General features: G+C 35.5%; 1 protein-coding gene across 1 annotated transcript; it reads right to left on the reverse strand.

The window, feature by feature from the left end:
* Positions 1-3501: 3501 nt before the first annotated feature.
* LOC137672169 (translocating chain-associated membrane protein 1-like 1) lies at positions 3502-18469 on the reverse strand. Its single transcript, XM_068416213.1, has 11 exons — positions 18322-18469; positions 13811-13871; positions 12945-13063; positions 11858-11974; positions 11710-11768; positions 11232-11316; positions 10843-10913; positions 10654-10758; positions 8397-8540; positions 7334-7494; positions 3502-4336 (listed from the first exon to the last, which is right to left on the reverse strand). Exons 1-11 carry the CDS (start codon positions 18439-18441, stop codon positions 4263-4265), a joined length of 1116 nt encoding a protein of 371 aa, XP_068272314.1. The 5' UTR covers positions 18442-18469; the 3' UTR covers positions 3502-4262.
* Positions 18470-23930: the final 5461 nt, after the last annotated feature.

Raw genomic sequence — 23930 nt, forward strand, 5'->3', positions numbered from 1 at the left:
ACCTTAGGTTTTACCTTGCAATTATACTACACAAGAACTTACCAATTATAAATGTGTGTTTGTACTTATGAACTCAAATTTAACCAACTGGTAGAGACAGATTCCCTACCATGTTATCACAACAGAAAAGCGGTCATGCTGTTAAGGTACCTTAATAGGGATGAGGTCCTGTTGCATTTCCTGAAAGTGTGGGGTCTGCTGTTCAAACAATTTAATTTCTTCTGTTCCAGGTAATCTTTTTCTGCAGGTTGTTCTCTTCTTCCACTATGAATTATAACAGAGCATTTATCAGGGCAAAAACAGAGGAGGCATGCAGGGAGAAATAGGCTAATGAGAGGCAGCTGTAACACGAGCTTAATTATGTTGCATCATTTTTATGTGGGCAAACTGCACATCATTCATATTTCTTTGATTTAGACCATAAGATCTTCAAATTCTACTTACACAATATTTGTACTCTGTTGACACTGGAAGTTCTGTATCAATCTTGAGTCTAAGGTTTCATAGATGCAGTGTATCTTTTTTCCCTTTTAACCTTTGGTTTCTGTTACAGCATTATAAACAGGTAACTTCAAAGTTAGCTCCGACTTTATATAATGAAGAATACAGTGATAAAGTGCTTTTATTTTTCACTGAGATGTGATGCTCTACAAAAAGACCCTGCCAAATTTTTGTACTTGTCTTAAAAGCTGATCATAGTAAATGTAGCTGTAGAACTGTAACATTTAACATTTTTATCTATTTGCTCCACCTGCTGGTGCTTATTCCTTTTAAAGCAGCCTTTAGAAGCCTAAATGTATTAAAAATTTGGCCAAAGATGTACAAAAGAGACATACTTGACTTTAAGCTGAATTTATTTAACATACTAATTAAATCCAATCTGATCCCAACATTTTCTCAGTCAAAAAAAGGCCAATGGAAGCACAGACTTAGGGAAACATGACCCATAGCTCACTTTTTGGACACTGCCATTCCTTTTTATTGTGACAATAACCCAGTCAGTCATCATTTTCCATCATCTATTATTCTTCTCCAAAAAATGTTTTCCACATGGGCATCTCTACATAACTGATTTGTCTCCTGAATTTTCCAAGATCAATTTCTTTTTGGATTATTAGTGCAAGAGAAAAATCCTGTTTCTTCAGCCCATTTAATTGTTCTCTGCTCAGAGACAGAAAAAACACGCTGTGATCAACAAGCACTCTTTATAAGAAGTTTCACATGAGCTTAGATTTCTTTCCATTCCATCTACTGACAGGATTTTTAAAAAATTTTTTCTTTTTGAAGTGTTTTGCAAGGAAATAGTAACAACATCCCCATGAAAAATCCACATCATTTCTAGGCTACGACATTTCCAGTAATACTCTGGGACAGAAGTAGCTTTCCTTCCCTTCTTCCCTTCCCAAACTAGAAACTGACAACACAAAAGAAAACAACCCTCTCTGCCCCCCAAACCTAAAATCCCCCCCCCAATCTTTGATATTGGATTTTTTTTTACATTCATAAAGAAATTTTATTTTTGGGTTCCCTGATCTAACCAGGTTAAGCAGAACTAAGGTTTCTCACATTACCACCAGGTTTCCTGGGGCTCAACTGGCACTTTTTGATGACTGCAAAATTTTAACTTGCTTAACTTCTGTATTATTATTTTGATTTTTTTTTTCTGTACACTAATATTTTGCAGCAGATTGATTGCAGACTGCTTGACTGGAGTTGGGGAGAATGTCTGGTGTACAAAAGACCCTGAAATTACTGTATAGACATCAGAGACTGAAGAGAAAAGTTGCTCTGGCATTGAAAAAGAAGCAAAGAAAGCCAACACTGACAGGAAATGGGTAAATTGTTGAAGAACTGGAGTATATTTTAATTTTTTTTTAAAATAAATACAAAGTACATACATACCTTTTTCCTAGACTAGCAATCCAGTCTGTGTGGCTAATCTGCCTAACTGACTAGACTATCAAAAGTAAATGGTTTAGCATAATAACAAAATAGAATGTTTAGTGGCAACAAAGGAAATTAAACAAAATTATAGAGTAAAATGAGATGCATTAGAAATACATCATTAGAGAACAATTTTTTTTTTTAAATGGAGCAAGTTTTCTTTAGCAATATCTTAGCGAGTGAATAATCAGAACCTCACATACACTGAAAACATGGCTCTTGTGCTATGGATTATTGATTGTACATTAAACAATCAACAAATCCTCATGTAAAACAGTGTAAGACAAAACATGTGAAACAAACTAGTGTTCAGCAAAATAGTTTATGATCTTCTCAGCAACCTTTCACTAAACCATAATTTTAGCTTTTATATTGATGAAATCATATTTATGCGAATTCATTTTTCATAATGCATTTTTAAAAAACAACACATTTCAACACTAATTGTTTAGCCAGAAAAAGGACAGACAAGTCAATTAACCAAAAAAGAAAATACATCTTAAAGGGAACTGAAAACAAACCAGTGTATTTGTGGCAATCAGTCACACATTAGTCAACGTAATCTGGAGTACCTTGCTGGTTTCAGTGAAAGAGGAACTGTATGTAAGAATTTTAGGGGATAACTGTAACAAAGAAATGTTACAACAATATTAGTTTGTAAACATTTCTCTCTTGCTTATGGTTAGTAAATTCATAAGCTCAGTTCTCGCTACTAAGGCCTAAAGCTAAGCATCTAAAATTTAATAGTTTACAGTATCAGTGTTGTTTTACCCATTTCTTTAACTACTAGAATTTTTTTGTGGTAAAAGTCAACATTCACATGGTTTAAGAAAAGCAGTACATATGTGCTTTCAATTTAAGTAGATGTAGCACCCCATTTTAACATTAATAAACAAATATAGATGAAACATTGCCTCCTCCAACCCAATGCATTTGTCAACAAAATAATGAAACTAATTAATTACAGTTACATAGCATTCAACAAGACTGAGCATTTAGAAATGCCAGCATTTTTTAGAACTTGCTTAAAACTCCAGCTCCCAAACAACATCCTGCACTTTTAGAACCTACTCTGAATGATTACAGTTTTTAGTGGACTTGAACAGGAGCAGGCAAGAGCAACACGATTGTCCACATCGCTATGCCACCATACAACCTCTACTCTATTCCACTTCATGTGGCCAAAGTGAGTTCATTAAACTTATCCAACATTGAGATACCAGCCTTAGATCTACAAGGGTTACTTACAAGAATACCATTAATCTTTTTATAATATAATAATATTAATATTAAAATCATATCCAGATAAAGTGTTCATATAAGGAGCAAATTAATTCCTTCATAGACATTAAACCCCTGAGTCAGACTAAAATAAATTATTATCTACAGGTAAAGAAATAAAAAAGCCTTTCGGTTATGCTTGGTGAAGCATTCATTGCAATATTGTTTGAGCACCTCCCTTGAACATCTTCTGAGCGGATTCAGAAGTTTAAGACATGTCAGTTATAAATTGAAGGAAAAAAAAACAGTCGAGGAAAAAAAAAATCTGGCACATTTGATTGCAAGCATGAAATACTGGCTCTTTAGAAATATTTGGAAGTTTTGACTTTTATTTCAAAAGGGCTAAGATTATACTACAGATTAATTGGCTACTTTTCTTCCCCCTGCCCTGTACAAGACAGCGCAATCCACTGCAAAATCCAACGGGCAGTCTAACATTTTTCCCAAGGCACACAATTTGCATCTTTACTAAACATTAGTCTCACCTTTATACTGAAAGAAGATTAGTGATGTCCTGTTAGACTTTTCCCTCTCTCTAAATCTGTAATTTTTAACAAGAAATCAGGTATAGAACATTTTTCCTTTTTTACCAGGCTACTTTACTCCATGTAAGATGAATAAAGAAAAAATTTGTGGGGAGAGGAGGGGGACAGACATGATAAGATCTTTTTGGTACAGAATTTTGATTTTGTAAAAACAAATGAACAGACACATAACTTAGATGTAGACAGCCTTCTGAAGTGTCTGTAATGCAAATATTACAGAAATGTAATAACTTCTGATCCCAGAATCAGAAGTTCAAACTGATTCATCTGTTTTCATTGTTAAAGCTAAGTGAAATTTGGAGATGACTACTGGGTTAAGGTAGATCAAAGATGATCTTGTCATAAACATAGGGTTATTAACAAAAATATTTTAAAAATATAACCTGATAGCGTCCATTGAAATAATAAGACATCCAAATAATAGCTCTGCAGTGTCCATTTTTTAAGTCACAGTCTTCTATCAAATGTTGTCTTCTGATACTAGCTTGTATCTCATACTGGTTTTGATTTTCTTATTCTTGGCGATGTTCCACTTCCTGATTTTGCGGCTCCATTGACAAAGTTAGCTGTAATTTTAAATTAAAGTACAGTAAAGAAACACAATTCTGCTTTACATGAAAAAAAATACAGAAATTAGACCAAGGCGAGGGGGAGGTGGTGGTGTGGTGTGTATGTCTCAAAAAAACTTAATTATTTGCTTCAGTTGAAATTAACTTAAGAGTTACGTACATTAAATGTTTAAGAACTTTGACTGTACAAAGTTGATATATACAGGAATCAGACAAAAGTTGCTTCTAAGTCTAGTGTCCCGTTTCCAGGAGTGACAGATGCTTCACAAGGAGTATGAAAAACAGGGCAAATACAGAGTGGTCTTACCAACATAATTTCTTTCAGGTTCTATGGGAATCTTAGTGACTTCCTGAGGTCTAACTTGCATCTAGACCATTCTTTTATTAGCCACTGATAAGACAGAACCCCCAGGAATTAAATCTCAATCCATACTTTTGCAGAAATTACTTCTACAGATTCTCTGTATTTTATATCCTTTTCGTGCTTATTTTAAACATGCCACTACATTAAAATTGTCTATTCTTACTTTATGAGAAATAGTAAACAGTAATTTGCTATTTACCTGCCCAAAATCACTTAAGGTTTTAGAACTCTATGGTGTCTCCTATCAGACATTTTTGAGCTAGGTGGTAGTCAGTCTCTCCCCTTACCGTCATCTTTTTCTCTATCTTTATGGCAATAGTCTAAGTCTTTTCAGATGGGGTTATTGACACGGCATACCATTTTTGGGATGTAGATACACACATGGATTTATATGGATGGTACATTCTAGCTGAGCGTTTTTTGTTTTTTTTTAAATTGCAACAAGGAACTGACCTGATATTCGCAGGAAAAAAACATTTATTTAAAATCTTTCATGAGGCAGATGCTAGTTGGAAGGCCGTTGTGGCGTGTGTATAAACTATGTTTCCTTTTCCCTCCTTCCATAAAATGTGTTACTTTGAGTAGCTTAGAAATTTAGGAATTGCATTGAAACTTAGGAATTTGCCATTTTTTACTTATTCCATGTGTGCAAGATCTTTGTGCAACTCTCTGCTGTAAGAAATTCAGAATAATTTTGTTTGTAGACTTTGTTACCTCAACAGTTTATTTATGAATATGTCAGCACAGAAACATGTTGGGCCCTGTTGGTAAGCTCCCTTCAGAATGCCAACTGACCATTCTTATATTTTGAATAATTACTAATTAACTAAGTATTTATCAATGTCCCTTCTTCTGAGAGATCTTAGTTTAACTGGGATCTTAGTTTAGTTGTTCTCCATTATTTCTTAAATAATTTTTACTGATTCCTTAAGATTTTTTTTTTCTATTATTAAGGCATGTGCTATCCTAGACAGTCTGCCATTTCACACCTACTAGCTTTGTCTGTCATTAACTTAAGAAGATCAGGCCACAGCATGAAGAGAAGCTGCAACAGGACAGATGGAACAAAGCAGCATACAAAGGATTTATGGTACACTTAACTTCTAGTCCTTCTTTTGCCAATTAAATCTGAACTTCGTTATTTTGGCTACATAACTCTCCACATCTAACAACCTCAAATATATATTCTTTTCCTATACTGTTGGGATGCTATGCAAATCATGCCTAACCACTCTAGAGACACACTAACTGCAAAGGAGACTGAATTCTCATCTTAAGAGCTGGGGGACAAGAGGAGTCTATTTACCTTCAAGTACACTAAAGAAATGACTTATGGCTAATGCCTGCAACTAAACAACTGGCTTCAGTGGAACCCAAACTCTCCTTCAGAATATCTCTACAAGTGTGAATACTTTTGCAATTAGAAATAAGATAAACTGATAAACAATGTACAACATCTTTCCACATATGCAGTCAGAGAACTATAATGCCTGTGCTATTCTTTGTTTTGCTCAATTGAAGCAAACACAAAGTCAAACTACAGTATCACTTTTGCTATTCCAAACTGTAATCATCTTGGGAACTTAAAAACTGCACTAATTTCATAAAACAACACAGAAAAGCAATTAAGTTATTCACCTGGAAAGAAGGATCTGCAAGACTGGAGAAAGAAAAACATTTTAAAAAGCATCTGCAGCTACATTCAGAGCAGAAAGGCTGCTCTGGAATGATAAAGAAGAACAACGTTATGAGCACCATTATGGTCTAGTCTTCCAATTGGTTTCAGCTAATGCTGACTCAGCTAGCAATCTCTGAATGCGAAGAGCTTCAACCCCTCTTCGTAGAAACTAATACATAAAGGTGAACTTCAGAAAGAGAGACAGCCTGTGGTAAAATTCCCAAGAAACTGCATTTTTCAAAGCTCTACCCAAATCTCAGAAGTGATTCCCAGTCTTTCATACCTAGCTCTACCCAGTGTTTTTTATATGTATGCTAATAGGAATATGAAATTTCACTCTACCAAATCTTCGTAACTCTCATTTAACTGATGTAACATTGGAATTTGAAAATTATACAATGTCATTTAATTAAAAGCTACCACGATGTTCATTTGGAGTTCTTTTTCAGTGGGTTTGATGTTCTTTACATGATGTGTCTTTACACAGAAGAACAAACAAACAATTTTAATAGTCTGAAACATAACAGAAGCAGAATTTATGAAATACAATAGGGATTTCAGATGACACTTTTTTTTTCCTGATGTTAAATAAAAAAAAATTAGCAGCATTGTAAAAGCCTGATTTAAAACAGAAAGAAAACCCTGGAATCATTAAGCCCAGTTTCATGAAATATTCCTTGCATTTAGATTAACATACAGTTCAGTGAATAATCCAGATTACCCAGGGCTAACACTTAATACGGTTAGCACTCTGTGTGCTGTCCTCTTACCAACATGGAACTAGAGAAGAACATGCCCTAACATTTGAAGAAGCTATAATATTATCTATAGTCTCTGCATGTCAAAAGACAGATGTTTTTGCTCTTTTACAGAAGGAAAGATATAAAATGATACATCTGTTATAAAAACATTCGGCCCAGAAACAACTTAAAAAAAAATATATGCCACTGACCTCTGTTTGGTTCCTTTTTTGTTCGTTTGTTCTTTGTGTTAGTTATTTTTTTCTTTGGAATCTGGTTCTTAACATGCTCTCTCCATTTCTTCAGCTGAAAATTTATGAATTTCCACATCATCCAGGCCTGTGTTAGACAAATAGCACCCAGGCAGCCAATCCTAATAAAAATTTGAGATTTTGGAGACAGTTAGATAAAAGTTTCAGTTAACCATTAGGAGACTGCAAATCTCTACCTATTTTATTTTTTTCTCCAAAAGTCTACTATCGAAACAATTAAAATCTTCCTACCACAGGAAACCAGATGTATCAGAAAGCTTTACCCAAGACAAGGTGTGTCACACAAGAAGTGAATGGAAATCATAAGTATATTGCTAGAAGCAATCATGTTTATCAAGGAGTTATGACCACAGCTTTAAATGGCTGACAGGAAATTTTGTCATTGAGGCCCCTTCTGCCAAGCAATCTATGAATGAGAAATCATGTAGATTCAAAATCCCTGCCATATACTTGATTACAGGCATTAAGCTATACGGGTGAATGTTAAAGTGATGAGCTTATGCTGAAAAATAATAAAATTTTAAAATTAACAAGCAACAATAAAAGATATAAAAAAAAATATTTTAGGAAGGCACCAAACAAATAATCAGATAAAAAATTATGAGTAATATCACCAAGTGATACTTTGTCCAGTATAGACATAAGAAAGGTTTTAAAAAAAAAAAAAAAAAAAGAAGAAAGAAAAAAGCAACAATGAACCAAAAACCAACAGGAAAACCCAAAAAAACTTTAATGATATGATTATCCCAGGCTTTTTGGATAATTATCAATAACTTTTTTTTCTTTTTAAGTTTTGTTTTTCTTTCTATTTCCCATAAATTCTGTTCTACTACTTTTGTGAAAAGAAGACAGAAAAGAAAATTTCCCTTCCCTTAAATACTCATGAGGAAAACATCACCCAGGGAAATTCGTCAAAACACGTTATCATCCTAGATTGTTTTATTAAAAGGTATTTTGAAATGCCAGATTATACAAGCATGAATGTCCACTAGCCTTGTTATACCTCACAGGGAGTACATTGAAGTTTCCGTCTGCTATGGAAAAACCTGGATTCTCTACTCTTGCCAGACCAAATCCAAATGTGAGGACAGATAAAGTTAGAGTCAAAAGACGCACCATTACGAAAAGTAAAGCCCAAATGGTAAATCTGAAAACAAAATAATGAAATTAATGTGCTTTCTCCTTTTAGACCATTTCTTTTCAAAAAAGTCAAGCGTACAAAGAAATTTTCATTAAAATTCTCTCAGCAATAATAGGGAAATGTCCACGGAGGGGACCAATAACTACAGAAAAACTTGGCCATCTGCAAACATTCACATTACACAATCTTTGAACTAGAAAGCACAATGAAGTAAAAAGATGCACCTCAAATTGGTATTCATGCTGTAAGCCATTTATAAGCAATGGTGATGCTATAAAGCCAGAAAGCTGACCCTAAAGGTAAAATATACATTTATTAAACAGTTGGATGATCAAGACAATTTATGTAATTTTTAACAGCCAGATATTTATAGAGCAAGAAGAGAAGGCGAACAGATAGCTAATAAGTAAAAAATGACAATGATTTCACTTCATAGCTAACAGAAAGATGTTGTCCTGCAGATTTTCAGCATCTAGAAGTTTTTGCTATAAGACGTGGAAAAAAAACCCTGAAGAAGTTTTATTAAGCTGACAATATTTAATTTAGAAAATTGGTATTATTACTGCCATAAAGATTATACATACATAAAGATTTCTATAGGAAAAAGACTTCATATCATGTGACTGATGAATGGAAAAAAAAGATACTACCAACATGAAAAAAAGTGTCTTTCCAAAATTTCCATTAAAAAAACCCCAACTTCTTCAACTAATTTTAAGCTTAAAGAAAATGTACTTCAAATCTCTCACAGTATAAGCAAGACTGCTTAAAAAAATCAACTCTCTTTACACTCTCCTCCAAAAAAAGATTTTGAGAAAAGCTACAATGTCTGGGCATAGAACTGTTAGAAGAAACAATAAATTCTGAGCTAGGAAAATACCTGATATTTGACATTGTGTTGTTTCTACAGTTTACGTTGTAAGTGCTACATGTTGTAACAGAAATAAAATGCCCCAAATACTTCTGCGATTCACCAGTTATGAAAACCAATTTCAATTCCCAGTTATTTAAACTGTGGTAATATTGCACATGGGATAACTGATTTCCAGCCAAAGACATGGTTGCTTATCTGACCATTAGAGTCTTCGTAAGACAGGAAAATATGTTCTCTTAATCAGTATATTTAGCCTTCACGCTTTTGGATGGCATATAATGAAAAGCAGATAAGCTCATAGCTCCAGAACTCTCACAATTAAATATGACATACAAGTGAAAGATAACCTTTCTCCGAATTTCCCTATTTGCATCAGTAAATATTGATTTTTTGCAAAGAACATTCAGCATACCTATTTAAAGTGTTAGCTTTAAGGAGTGACACGAATCTTGTGAAAAGTCCAGAAAGAGCAGCAGCATTACACAGCCTCAAGGGAGGCTGCCTATATATAAGGGATTGCATGAAAGCAAGCAAGGTGTTCATGATAACCTCTTCCAGCTGGGCAGTCACTTGAGAAAAGGAAGAAAGAGACAAGAAAGTGGGACAAGGCTGCTTTATTCAAATTAGAACCTCCAAAAGTCTTCGCATTCAAATGGTAAAACGTATCCAATCCTTCCTAGCATGCCTCACAGTTAAGTATCTCAGTTCCTCACCTCTTTCCGTTCTCAAATGCATTACTGTTATATCCATTAATTCTCAGAATAGTTGAGAATCTTACTCAAGCGATGTATAATTGAAAACATCAACTACACGTTTTGAGACATTACCTTCTCTGTTGTATAGTTACTTCCCTTTCTCACCTTACCAAAAGGAGAGAGACCTGCAAGAACTTGCAAGGAATGCTGCTTTTATTACTTCTTCGATTAACTGTTTTCGAAAACAAGTGTCCCTACATACAAACATTTATGAACATCTAAGCAAACAGGCAACTTACAGAATCAGAAGCCAATACATAGATATCTGCGAAGGGACTTCAGCAAAACATTATGATTATGATCATGAAGTGGTTTATTTGCTTCCTTGGCTCTATGTAATGACGACGACTTGTTGTGAATTCAAAGCAGATAGTAGTGGACATTGAACAAGTGATGTTTGCTACCTGAGTACTTTTACATACATGCAAATCCATTTATACACAATTAGTAACCAAAGTTCTGAATTTTAATTAATACATGCAAGATTTACCCTTTTTGCTTGTTTTCATCACTGAAGTAGAAAAGACGTGAGGCATGAAAAATGAGTTCCACTAAATAGTGAGGTACCATCAGAATTAGCCCCAAATGCTGCAAACTATAAAACAGAAAAGTTAGACTTTGTAATGAAATTATGAAGAAAATAGATCGATCTATTCAAAATGGACATGCAAATACTTACTTTAATATATAGGCACCAGAGATATGAGCTATGTAAAGACAAATATAACATAGCTGCCTTGGAATATCTTCCTAAAATTAGAGAAATTATAATAAATGCTGTTACAGTTTAACCATATTGTCCGAAGAAAAATCATATCATTCAATAGGTTTGATTATTTTTCACACTACTATATAAATTTCTGGAAAGACTATCTGAATCAAAAACTACAGACCACCTAGACTAAATTCGATAGGAAATGCAAGCGATTAAAACTTATAAATAGTATACAAATAACTGAATATACAAATAGGAATATGTAGGTATTTATGTAGTTAATATAAACAAAAATATGAATAATTGGAAAGAATAGATATTTAATTAACTGTACTGAGAACTTCTCTCCATACCTTTCGGATCTTTTGGAAGTATAGCTCTGGCAGTGCATGAAGCCAATAGGCCATCTGGCAAATATAGAAGAATTTTACCTGAAAACTAAACAATAATTCAGGTTAAGAAAACACAAGATGATGAATCCCCTCTAATTTGAAAATTCAGTCTCTGACAAACATGTTTCTTTAGTGTGAAAGAGTTCAGCAGTTCTATTATATATCCCATCTTGCAAACACTTTCACTTTAACTCAGCTACCATGGTTAAGTTAAAGAAAGGACACATATAAGTGTCTCTTGACTAGATGTTCAATGCATCAAAAATTACCTTTGGATAAAACAGCTGGCAGTTTTCAAACAGAAGAAAGTATTTTCATCTAGTTGTCATTCTTACAAGGTACCAATGTATCTTATTAGTGGTTCCCTAAAATTTGGAGTGGTTAAATATTCAGTAATTAGAAGTACCAGATTTTTTCAAATTGAAAATAGAACACTTACAGCATACGACAACGGGGATAATCTTTCCAGAGTGAAGTTGGGTTCATCGTGAATTCTTCCTAAAGAAAAAGGCCATTGATATAAGGACCTTCTTAACACTTTAAGTCTATTTTTAAAATAAAAACAGCAAATAGAGTGACTTACTTACTGCATTCAAAATACTTGCTCCCCACATAAATGAAAACAAGTAGAAAAATGCTAGCTGTCCCGATTCATTGAACTTGCTGTGCTTTGTTTTTGACAAATGCAGACGTCTATTAATTTTCTAGAAACAAAAAGCAGATCAATAAATTTAACTTCTAAAACAAGAAAGCTATTTGGGAGTTAGTGTTCACTTCTGAATTTCTGAATTTTTTTCTATTTTTTTTTTTCTTCCCAAATCTCCCATTCCTCAATCAAAACACATAGCTCCACTATTTAAGACCTTGATCAGCACCTTGTATGGCAATTAGCTTCAATAAGACTTGCCGCTATGGTAAAGTTCACATAGAAAAATATTCAGATAATATATTCAGACAATTTTTTTTTCCCCATAATCAGAGTCATGTTGCTAAATTTTTCAAATCTCTTTGCACACTTAAAAACCGTTTGAGCTTTTGTGGCTCAGATGACCTATTTGTGAAGATGTTCTAAGACCATTCACTAACAGATGGTCTTCACAATGGCTTTAACAAATTCATTTTACTTTGCAACTGAGTTGGTAAAAAGAGCACACAATGAAGTTTGAGGGTTTCCCTCTTTGAGGAGAAGCTCAGCTGACAGAAATCCACCACTGCAGTAATTTTCATTTTTGATCTTCTGAATATATCTTATTAATCTAATGCAGCAGACCTCATTCACAGATATTTTGAGTAAGGCATGAATATTTAATGGCTGTTTTTACAGAAAAAATATAAGTTATATTGATTGAAAGAAAGATTCAGTGGCTTATACCATTAATAAACTGAGGAAATATCACTATAAAAATATCACAGAATCATAGAATCATTTACGTTGGAAAAGACCCTTCGTATGATCAAGTCCAACCATAAATCTAACACTACCAAGTCCACCACTAAACCAAGGTCTATTTGCATTTTTGTCAAAGAACAAAAGGATCAATCATAGCAGGGCTTCTAAATGCTAAACCATTCCTTATACCATGGTTTACACTTACCTTGAAGAAAAACTGGTACCAACTGAGGGCTAAAAATAACATGTTCATAAAAGTAAATTATATCCAGTAATAAACTTACATCTAGTATGTACTCCTGGATTACAGCATGCAGATTAATAGCTACAAGCATGTAGAAGAAGATTGTGGCAATGTCTTTTGGACCATAGTCATAAAAATGAAACTGCTCACTGTTGCCATCTAAAAAAAAAAAAAAAAGTGTATTTTTACATTCTTATGAAGGAGTACTCTGTGCAACTGAGAAAGGGCAGCAGCGACCATTGTTCTTGGAAGTTATAACTAGTATCCTGTATCAATTTAACATAGGTTTTACGTTTTTGAAAATTACTTTTTATGCCCAATTATGTAACTCGGATCTTCTTTTCCTTCAATACAATGTCATAGTTAGAAGCCTAGAATGCACTATGGAGGGCAGCATACAGAATCAATCAGGTTGGAAGAGACCTCTGGGATCATCAAGTCCAACCATTGCCCCGACACCACCATGTCAACTAGACCATGGCACTATGTGCCATGTCCAGTCTTTTCTTAAACACATCCAGAGATGGTGACTCCATCACCTCCCTGAGCAGCCCCTTCCAATGTCTAATGACCCTTTCTGAGAAGAAATTCTTTCTAATGTCCAACCTGAACCTCCCCTGGCAAAGCTTGAGGCTATGTCCTCTTGTCCTATAGCTAGTTGCCTGGGAGAAGAGGCCGACTCCCACTCTGCTACAACCTCCCTTCAGGTAGTTGTAGACTGCAATAAGGTCACTAGTGAATATAGTATTAGTAAATCCAAAAGCAGACAGACAAATATGAGAGTTCTACTATATTATAAAAGTGAAGTGAACTGAAGTCTTGAGGGGGAAAAAAAAAAAAAGAGTAATTTTTAATAGCTGAGCTCTTGCATTACAAGAAAAAATAGTAGATTTGATTTAACCTCACCAGTGGTATAGGTGACATTGTACTGCACAGCAATAAAGATGATGGCATACTTGGCTGGGACCTGAAATTCAAAAATAATCAATGAAAAAGTATCAGATTTTTCAAACAAGTTAGACTGTAAACACCCAAAACTAGAAGATTATGCCATCAACAAATGTTCTCCCACACATGATTTAAATCAAAGAGGTCCCAAAAGTGTTATTCATCTCCCACAAACGTGGAGGCTCACCTTGTTGCAAATCCTTTAACATTTGCTGCATAGGGTCAGGACTTGAATTATGTCCTTTTAGCTAAGGATCAAATTACTCACTGTTTTACTAAATAACATTTTAAAGTGTCTAGAAGTGTAAATGGCTTTAATTTATTTCAAAAGTTAAAAGACTCTCTAAATTAAATCAGATGGAAAGTTTCACCTAACTTTACAAGATCTTCAAAAAAGCAATGTTCTGGCTAAGTGTCCATGTAAATAGACTATTCAAAACATCATAGTAGAGTTATAAGATTCATCAATTTCTTATATGAAAAAAAAATCAAGTATTCTCTAAAAATTACAGTACAATCAAAGTAACCAATGGTATACTTTTATGTTACTTTTTCTCCAGTGGCAAAACTAGTTGATTGGTTTTTTTTAAAAAAAAAAAACAAACAACCAAACAAAAAAAAACCCCACCACTTCCAGCCATCCCTACCTCTTCAAAATGTCTTCCCATTCCCATGCTGCAATATGTTTAGTCCTTAGCTGAAACAATGGAACTGTTTAGAATGTGGATTACTGTATGACCCTACAACCAAGTGATAAGAGGTAAATATGTTTGCTTAGTTTAGTTGAAAACATTTAATTACCTGGTTTGCACAACTTCAAAAACAAACAGCTGTGCTGATGTAACTGAAAGAGTGGTAAGCTATAAGGGATATAAGTGGAAGGGGAAAAAAAAACCAAACGTGGTTCCTTTGCTGCAAAAAAAAAAATGCAATATAGAATTATGTCCTACACTGCCAATAGCAAATATATTTATTATGTTTGCAAGCACTCAGTTACCTAGTTCACCAGAGAAGTACAACAGGCATAATCTGAAAACTGATGTAAAAAAAACCCACATTATTGTATCTTTTACACTTTCTCTTAAACTGATCTTCATAGATACGACTTAAAGAAATATAAACTAAAAAAAAGAAAGTTATTTTCCTCAGATGTTATACCATCTACTTTCTGAAAGTGTACTAAGAACATTGAGGAGTACATAAAACAAGCATTAATTTATCCAGCTACAAAGTAAGCAAGAGGCACAACAATGCAAAAGAAGATCCTCTGTAGCAAAAAAAGGGAGGAGAAAGCAAATCACTTCAGTACACTGGGAGTGCACCTGTGAAATTAAGCAGTAGAGGAGTCATAAAACCAAAGGGTGCTTTTAAGAGGAATTCTCATTAAGGAAAATTAAAGTACCAATTTTTCTGGCATACAAAATTGATTTTCAGACACTGCAGTTCTATGAACAATTTAACCTTTTGTAAGCCAGCACTACCATCAAAAAGAGCAATCCTGCCTTTCTCTTTACTGCCCGTTGCTTCTTGTCCCTGTCCCACACTTGTGCCATCAAAAGTAATGGTGTGGTGAATTGGACAGGAAAATTATACAAGTTAAAACTGACCCAGCAAAACAGGAGGGAGGAGAAAACCCTATTAATCTTAACACAGATGAATTTCCTAATGTGCTGCACTGCTCAGCTACAGAAGTTCTTTTGTGTGCTTGATGAGGAGAATAAGCAGACAGTGCATCAATACCAACTTAAAATGTTCATGGAATGAGAGTGTGAAAAATTCATTGCCAACTGTTCCTGGAAAGACAGGGAAAATATAGATAGTTACATAGGTATCGATGTCATCAGCACCTAACTAAAACAAACATGCTTGCTTTAAGTCATCACTCAGGACTCACAGCAATAGCATCCCTTGTAGAACGGCATTCAGGCACCACGTAACTTCAGTGAGACCCCTTCATTACGGAGCTTTCCTGAGAATAAGGGGTTTTTTTTATGGTCTTTTGGACCCGGTATTTACTATAACCCTGTATTTACTATATTACTGTGAAAAGTTTCTTTTACACATTCTTTAGCTTATTAGTGTATAACCTACAGTGCCATGGGCTAGATTTGGAAATCTGTCATTGACAGATGCATCTGAAATCACAGTAACCATAAAATGCTGTGAAAAGCACCGATTTTTAAAAAAAAAAGTTGCTCTTCAGTGCTTCAAACTTAAAACCTAAAAATAACTTCACTTTAATATGGAGAGGAAATCAAGACCAAAAGAAAATAGACATAACAGCTGTGTAGGCAAGTTCAGTAACACTTATGAAGCACTCAATATAGAATCACAATAAATGTCACCAAAATTTGCTGGAAAAATATCAGTAGTTTTGTTTGTTTGGCAGACTGGATTACTCATTACAAAGATGGTATAAGACCTAAACAGTGAACAACTGAAATATAGATTTCATTCAAATAACTCCAGTATGCTTTTCTGGAGTGAATGAGGCAGAGGTGTAATAAAGAGGTTTAACCAGTTACACAGCACCACTGTTCCTCTGCATAATAAGAAAGGTGTCTCAATCAAAAAAAAGTATTTTTTTCATCAAAAAGGAGATGCAGATATTTACATTATACAGTAAGTATAATAGTATATATTCAAACAAGCACAATAAAAGCATGTCACCAAACTACACTAGAGTCTAGTCTGCATTTGAACTTTTAGAATTATGCTGACTAGAAATGAGATAATTTGCTAATTATCCTTGGGTGTAACTAATATCCACTCACTTTTTTTCCTCTAAAAGAAATCACCTTCTTCAAAATAATAACTCTCACCCCACAGGAGCCACACAGTCCCTTCCAATACCTGTAGAGTTACAGAAATACAACTTCTGTGATGTATACAAAGCCTGAGTTAAGACAAATGGAATTCAGAGATGGAACTCCAGAAAACATGTTTTTAACAGCAAAAAGACACAGAGCAATATCTTTTTTAAAGTACCATATATAAGATACATTAAAAAGTTACATTTGGGATCCCAAACTGGGTTTACTTTATCCCAGCTGCAGACATATACTTTCTTTCTTAACGTCTTTATCACCTGAGTTGTCAAGCCCCTAGCTATTATCCCAAGATTGAGTTCTGCATTTAATATATTAACTTTTATGACACACTCATCCATAGATGACACAACTTATTATACCTCAACCCTGCATTTGTCCACCATTTAGAAGGAAATTATCACAACTGTTTTTTCTACTTTATTTCTGTCCAGTATTCATAATGTTTTTAGAAGTGGGTCAAGATATATATTAAAAACAAACCAACCCCTACATCTAAGTATTTTATCTTGGAATTTAACAGTACCTTTAATTTAAAATTTCTGATTTTTAATCTTATCAACTGATGGGAAATGTTGAAATATTTCAGTAAAGTATTTAAGTTGTCTATCCAGAATTTAAACTCTGTTTACCAAGCCTCATCCCATACTCAACACCAATATAAAAATACTCATGTAGCAACACACACAAGGCTTTTATCCCAAAAGTGGTAAAAAGATGCCTAAGAGAGATGCCTAATCCATCACCCCAGAAACTAATAAGCAGCTTGCACATGGAAATAAACTTTACGATAATTTTCAAATACAAAGGCAAAAAGGAATTCAGAAGTTCGGCTGAGACTGTCTAATCCCACATTTTTCTTCAGATTATCCATCACTAGGGAGCTGAGCCACCTACCGCAATAGACTGAGCAGTGGTGCAAAAGGGTGACTAGCAGTTTTTAACTACCATCTGGTTAAACATGCTCAAAACAACAAAGACTGTCTAAAATCCTCCTTATAACAGCGTCCTGCTTTACCATGTGGACTATTGAACGGGGGAGGGGGGGAAGAAAAAAGTACGTAGACCCAAGAAACAGACATAAAATGACTCTGCTTTAACTAATGGGGCTTGAGCAGCTTTATAACTCAGGAGACTGGAACTGAGTGAGGGGAGCTTATGGGAGGGTCCTACGAATGAAACATGCAGAGATGAAGGAAAAAAAGAAAAGAGCAGCAATCTGACAGAAGAGAGCAAGAGAGGGAGTTGCATAGCGAGAGTGGCAGCTGGCAAAGACAACTCAGTAGAGAGGGCACTGTGGAGAATGCGAGCTGGGGCGAGCCTGAGAGGAGCGAAACTTGCTGCACTCACAACACAGCGGAGACACGAAGAGGAGGGTGCCCGAGCAGAGCGTCACGGAGTTAGGCCTTGGGGTAGTGAAGAAACAGGGGCATAACTCTGCAGGGAAGAAGGGAAAAGACAGACGGAGCCGGAGCGGGTGGGGCAGAGCTGCTCGGCAGCGAGGCTGAAGCGAACGGGAGGGATGTACTGGGGAAGCGCCAGAGCGGGAAGCCAAGGGCGCCGCGGCCGCCCCACAGCAGGACCAGGTGCTGCTCGACTCGGCAACCACCGGCCCCCTCGCCCCCTCACGCCAGCCTGTACCTCAAACATGAGCCCCAGCAGAAGGCTCATCACCAGGCAGGATGCGGTATCCGCATGGTTCTGAATGACGAACTCGTGGCTTAGCACCGCCAGGCTCTTGTTTTTCCTGCGGAGCCCCATGGCGGTGACAGCTCCCAGGCCTGGGCAGCCCCGCTGAGGGCAGTCACACCTCTCCCTGCTCCTCGACAGCCGTCACCTCACGCACGGCAAACACGGCGGGCCCAAAAGATCCACCCCCTTCCGAGCTCCGGCCAATCAAACTTAAGAGCCCTTATGATTGCCAACCCTACCAACTAATCGTTAGGCGGTCTGAACAGAGCGGTTTCTGAAGCGGCCGTGCTTCGCAAGCCGTGGGGCACTTGCGGCGGGAGACGGGGTCCGGTATGAGTGACACGGACCCCACCAATCCCATATGCGGGTGGGCGGGGCTTTCTCAAAGGCCGCCGCGTACCTCAGGGCTGGGCGTTGAGGACGTTCGCGCCGGCAGAGCTCGGCGGACAGAGCGCGTGGTTGGGTTCGGTTTGGCCCGGCGTCGGTGGAGGCTGTGGTGGCTGTAGCTCCCGTGGTGGCCAGGTAGCTCTGTTCTCTTAAAGCCTGTGGGGCACGTTGGTCGGTCCGTTCTCCTCAGGAGTCCCAAGATTACGGCCTGCCCGTGTGGGGGGAAATGGCTCCTCAGCGTCCCTCTCTAGAGCTGAGCCGTCCTCCCTCACCTATGACTAGAGAATGGGGAAAAGCTGTTGGGAAACTCCCTTTTTCTTTTTTCCTCATTAAAATGGAGGAAAAGGGGATTCAGGGTGCTTTGAAGTCCTAAAAATGTAGACATTCGGCTATATGCTGGAATCAGGGGAAAAACCATACCAATTCACCAAACAAATGTCAATGAAGGCAAGGGTGAAGGCCAGAGGCTGGCACAGCATCCCAGAGAACAGGGTTGGAAGAGAAAATAAAAATTCGGTTCCCCCCAGCTGTACTGAGTGTGGCCTCAGCTGACTCCAGTGAAGAGAGGATCCCCCTGGATCCAGTTCCAAATAGGACCTAAACTTCAGTTCAGCTGTAAAATAGTTTTGCTACCTGTTTATTATTAAATACTTAATGCTCACTGAAACTAATTTTTAGTATGCTTGAATTTGCTTTCTGCTTAGTTTTTGAGTTTGGCTGTGCTTGTACTCCTTTTCCCACCCTTATTTTGAGTTTCAGGCTAATATATTTAGAAGCTGCATTTTATATTTGAAATTAAGAATTGCTACAGAGCACAGGTGCTGTTTGGGACATTCATTTGGGAAGTAACTGCTATGCATGTTCTTAGCTGAAAAGAGGAATTGAAATATTTGTAGCAAGTTGGTTACAAATCATGGCTGTTTTTTTTTTAATGAAGAAGAAACAAAATTGAAAAAAAATCATAATTGTTTAGCATAATTGCCATTTCTCTTTTATTTTTTTTTAAAGCTACAAAAATAATCCTGACTGAGAATTAAGTGTGGTTCAAAACAGTTTCGTTTCTTCCTGGAAGGCATTAGAGAAAAGGGCAAGTAATGCTGAATAGGAATGGAAATCAAGAAACAGGAACTTGAATGTCATTTTGTAACCCAGAATATACTAATCAGATAAATTTATACCATTATTTTTGTACCATATCAGAGTGAGCAAGCTAGTTTAGATTTTTATTGGCTGGAAATATGGTTTTTTAGAAGATCCCTCATGTAGGGCTTTAAGAATTTTTCTACATTTGTATAGCTTCTACATTTGTAGCTTTGTGGATAATTTTACTTTCAGCATAAATTTCAGCTCTTATACTTGCTTAAGTTCCAAACAAGTAATATTGAGTTTTTATTTTCAAACAAAACTAAAGTAATTTAGGAGCAGATAACTTCTATGATTTGTTACTCGCTTACATAGATGCATGCTTTCTTTACGACAAGGTAAGGTTTAATACATTACTCAAATTTAAGATTCATAATTAATCTAGTAATTATACTATCTTAGCAAAATGAATCTTGAGGCAGATTTGCTAGCTATAAGACTTGAAAATTTAGACCATGAGATACAATGAGACAATCAAATATGGTAATTTATAGTAATATGAAACCTAAGTGTTCAAGTGCACGCTTCAAGAGATATCCCGTCACTTCCGCTCTTCTATATAAACTAGCTTTAAATTTTTAGTCTAGACATATGTATGCTCAAGAGGAGATCACAGTTATCTAAAATGATTGTTTCAGTTGACAAAAGGCTTGAACCTATTTTTGCAGTAAAACATCATGTGTAGGAGGCAAGGAAAAAAAAAGGTGTGATGTTGCAGACCACAATTTTACTCTTTTAGAACCCTGTGATCAGGTTCTGTTTTTCCTCCTCTGGCAGTTGATGACAGCATCACGTTAAGGAAGTGAAGTGAAGGGCCCCCATTTACTTATTATGTGTATGATATAACTTTTTGATAAATCTCTAGTGTGCTGAACTCCATCTTTGGAAAGTAAGTAAACTCTATTTCTTAAAGCAGTGTTCATGTGTATAAAAAGAGACCAGTGAAACCCTGTACGTTTATTACTTACTTAGTTTTCTCATGTATCTCTTCAGAGTTTAGATTATTTACTGTTTGGAAACTGGGACAACTGGATGAACCTACATGAGGACAACCCAGTTATTTTTTCAGCCACCTACTTTCCTGCCTGGTTTATAATTCTGTGTCTATGTTATTTAAGCTTGTCTGTTATTTAAGATCTAAATCCCAGGTTTAAAGACCCAATGGTTTTTTTATTTCTTTGATTCCACAGTTTCTGTGTTATATGTGGGCCCATTTCACATACAGCCCACTGTCATTTCTGTTGTCCTGTCCTTGAAACAAACAAACTTAGCAAACATAGCTATTCTTATTTTCATAGTTGCTTTTTCTGGTAAAAAAGTAAATGAAACAAAAAAACAGCCTCCAGTTAAGAAAAGATTTCCCCTTTTCTGTTGGTTTATAATTGTAAGTATTTAGTGAATGAATTAAAAAAGAAAATGAGAAAGTTATGTCCCACCAGCCATCTAGGTTGAAAACAACTGCACAGGATTTAATACTTAGTCTGCTATTAAGTTTTGTTGATTTGTTGTTCTACTATCTAGAAAGAAAAATTAAATTAATGTCTTTTGCAGAGTCGTAGAAATCAACCAGAGATCTGCTTGACCACATGGAAGTAGCTAGGAATGACTCCTTTATTTTGTGCTTCAATTAAACAAGATGAGCTAATTCAGAATTTGAGTAAATTCAAAGAAGAAAAAAGATCCAGTCATGGTCATGGGGTAAGTAATCCCAGTTTAAAAATCACAAGGTATATGGTCCAGTCACTTCTGCAGACAGGACTCTAGCTGAATGATTGTTATGTTTCTCTATGGTATTTCTTGCTTCTCTTTCCTCTTCATAAACCACCACAAAGCAGGCTTCTATTTTGTAAGAATCAAAACTCGGGATTTAGTCTTTGCATAAAAGCGTTTCCCAGTTTTACAAAAATGGAACTGTGCAAAAAGTAACATTTGTAGCATCAAATGTACAATAGTGAATTCTGAAGATTCTGTGCTGTAGTTTGAGAACAATCTGCTTATTTCTTGATATTCTACTATCTCTGAGAAAAAGAAAACTCTTTTAAGAATGTACAGGGTAGGTCGTATAATTGGGACAGGGGAAATGAAGCAAGTATGCATTTGTGCATAATTTGTGAATTAAAATTCTCAATGGAAACCATACATCAAAAAACCTTTTACAATTAAGCAGCAATTGAATTCATTTTGCTATAATATGTAATTGAATGATAATTGTAGAGCCTTAAGAAAGGCAGGAAAGGAACAGGTACTAGATTTTAGGTAGCATGTAAGAATGAAAAGCTATCTCGCCGTTTTGTGAAAAACAAAAGTAGAAATCCAGTTCAATGGCTGCATCTGGTAATCAATTACTGGCTGCTATGTAATGATGTGCAATTTCTGTGGTGACTGATTGCAGTTTTTATTTAGAATCTATTAAGCAAATAAATATTCTACTTGCCGAGCAGGTGAAACAACTGCTGCATAAATTAAAGCAGTAGTGCATTCTCAAGAGATCATACGTTGAATACAAGCTCCTACATCTGTATGGCTTTATGAAACCTTTTGTTTCATTCTGAGACTGGTACCTCCTTTCAGGCTGAAAATCTGGTTGCAGTCTAGTATCACTTCTTTGTTTTGAAGGGTGTCTATTAGGTGGTGAAGTGATTACAAACTAGTTGTAAGACTATATTTAGAAAATCAAATGTAGCTGTTTTTTTTTGTCATGGCATAAAATGTTTTCTAGAAGGGAAGGAGGGCTAATGAATTGGAGAATGGTTATTTAGGAGAGTCAGATTATGGTTGTAATATAAAATTATTTTCTGGTTTATTTTTTAGTACTGTATTGACTGTACAGTTAAAAAGAGGTAGTTTTGGAATGAGCTTTCAGATCACAAGAAAAATGCCATTCTTGCTGGTGTTTCAGTAAAAGCTTTGAGTTAAAAATTGCTATTTATAAATCCTGTAAAATGTTATCTTACTATTGTAGCATGGCATGAAGATATTTTTGCTGTCTAAATGCTTAAATTTGTCATGTTTACGCTGAAAGCCTCTGTTTGTTGGTATTAGGTGGGATGTTCTTTCTAAAGTATTTTAGAGGTCCATATAGTTGAACAAAAATTGAGAGATTGAAAGGATTTTGCTATTTAATGTAGTAAGTAGGTTCTCCAGATACTGCCAAATTCTTGTCTGAATAGAATCTACTTTAATATACATTTAAAAACCCCCACAAACTTGGGTGTTGGTTTATATTGGTTGTAAAACCCTGTTTTCATGTTTAGTGCATTTCATATATATATCTGCTTGGCACTAAACCTGCATTGTTTTACAACATTTGTATTTACCTTGTTTAAATGGTAATAATTTTGTCAACTGATATATACAATATAAATCTTCAGTCACCTATTTCCACATACATCTTTGTATTTATGTGTTGTTTCTATTGCAATGTATATTTCCCTTTTGGAATTGAGTTTGTATCTCTGGATATGCAGGTCTTCAAATAACAGCTTTGAAGATCACCAACTGATTAAAACTATTATATTAAGAACTCTTATCTCAGAAATTACATTCTAGAAAGTAGAAAATGTAAACGCTTCTATTTAATGTCATATTGTCAGAGTAATATGTGCTTTTTCTACAGCTTGGATAACGATAATAAATTGGTGACTTAGGTTTTCAGGCTCTTACATTTTTGGCCATGTGTGGGGCAGATTTAATTTCAAACAAAACTATTTTAGGGAAAGCTAAAAAAATTCCTAAAATGTTTCCAAAGAACACTTCACATTTGCATTTCATTTTGTAAAAGTATTTATTATCATTAGTATGAGTCTATCTTCGTAATAACTATTTCCTTTCCCTCCCTGATGGGTTAATAATATAGCAGTAAAACAAACAAAAAATTGTACTTAATACTTGTTTTCCCAGTTTTTAAATGACTGGCTAATAAAGGAAGAATAAGTATAATATCTTCAAATGCAGTGTATACATCTGTATTAGAGGCATAATGATAGTCTGGAATAATTACCAAGATGATATATGGAGATTTCACATTG

This window comes from Nyctibius grandis, chromosome 19, assembly GCF_013368605.1.
Source record: "Nyctibius grandis isolate bNycGra1 chromosome 19, bNycGra1.pri, whole genome shotgun sequence".
Taxonomy (NCBI): domain Eukaryota; kingdom Metazoa; phylum Chordata; class Aves; order Nyctibiiformes; family Nyctibiidae; genus Nyctibius; species Nyctibius grandis.

Bases quoted from the DNA above. Each gene is read 5' to 3' on its own strand.
- LOC137672169 (XM_068416213.1), bottom strand. From the start codon at position 18,441: ATGGGGCTCCGCAGGAAAAACAAGAGCCTGGCGGTGCTAAGCCACGAG. The intron at 11,769-11,857 runs GTAAGTAAGTCA...CTTTTTCTTTAG, and splicing joins GAGCAAGTATTTTGAATGCA to GAAGAATTCACGATGAACCC. The intron at 4,337-7,333 runs GTCAGTGGCATA...TTAAAATTACAG, and splicing joins AAAAAAGGAACCAAACAGAG to CTAACTTTGTCAATGGAGCC.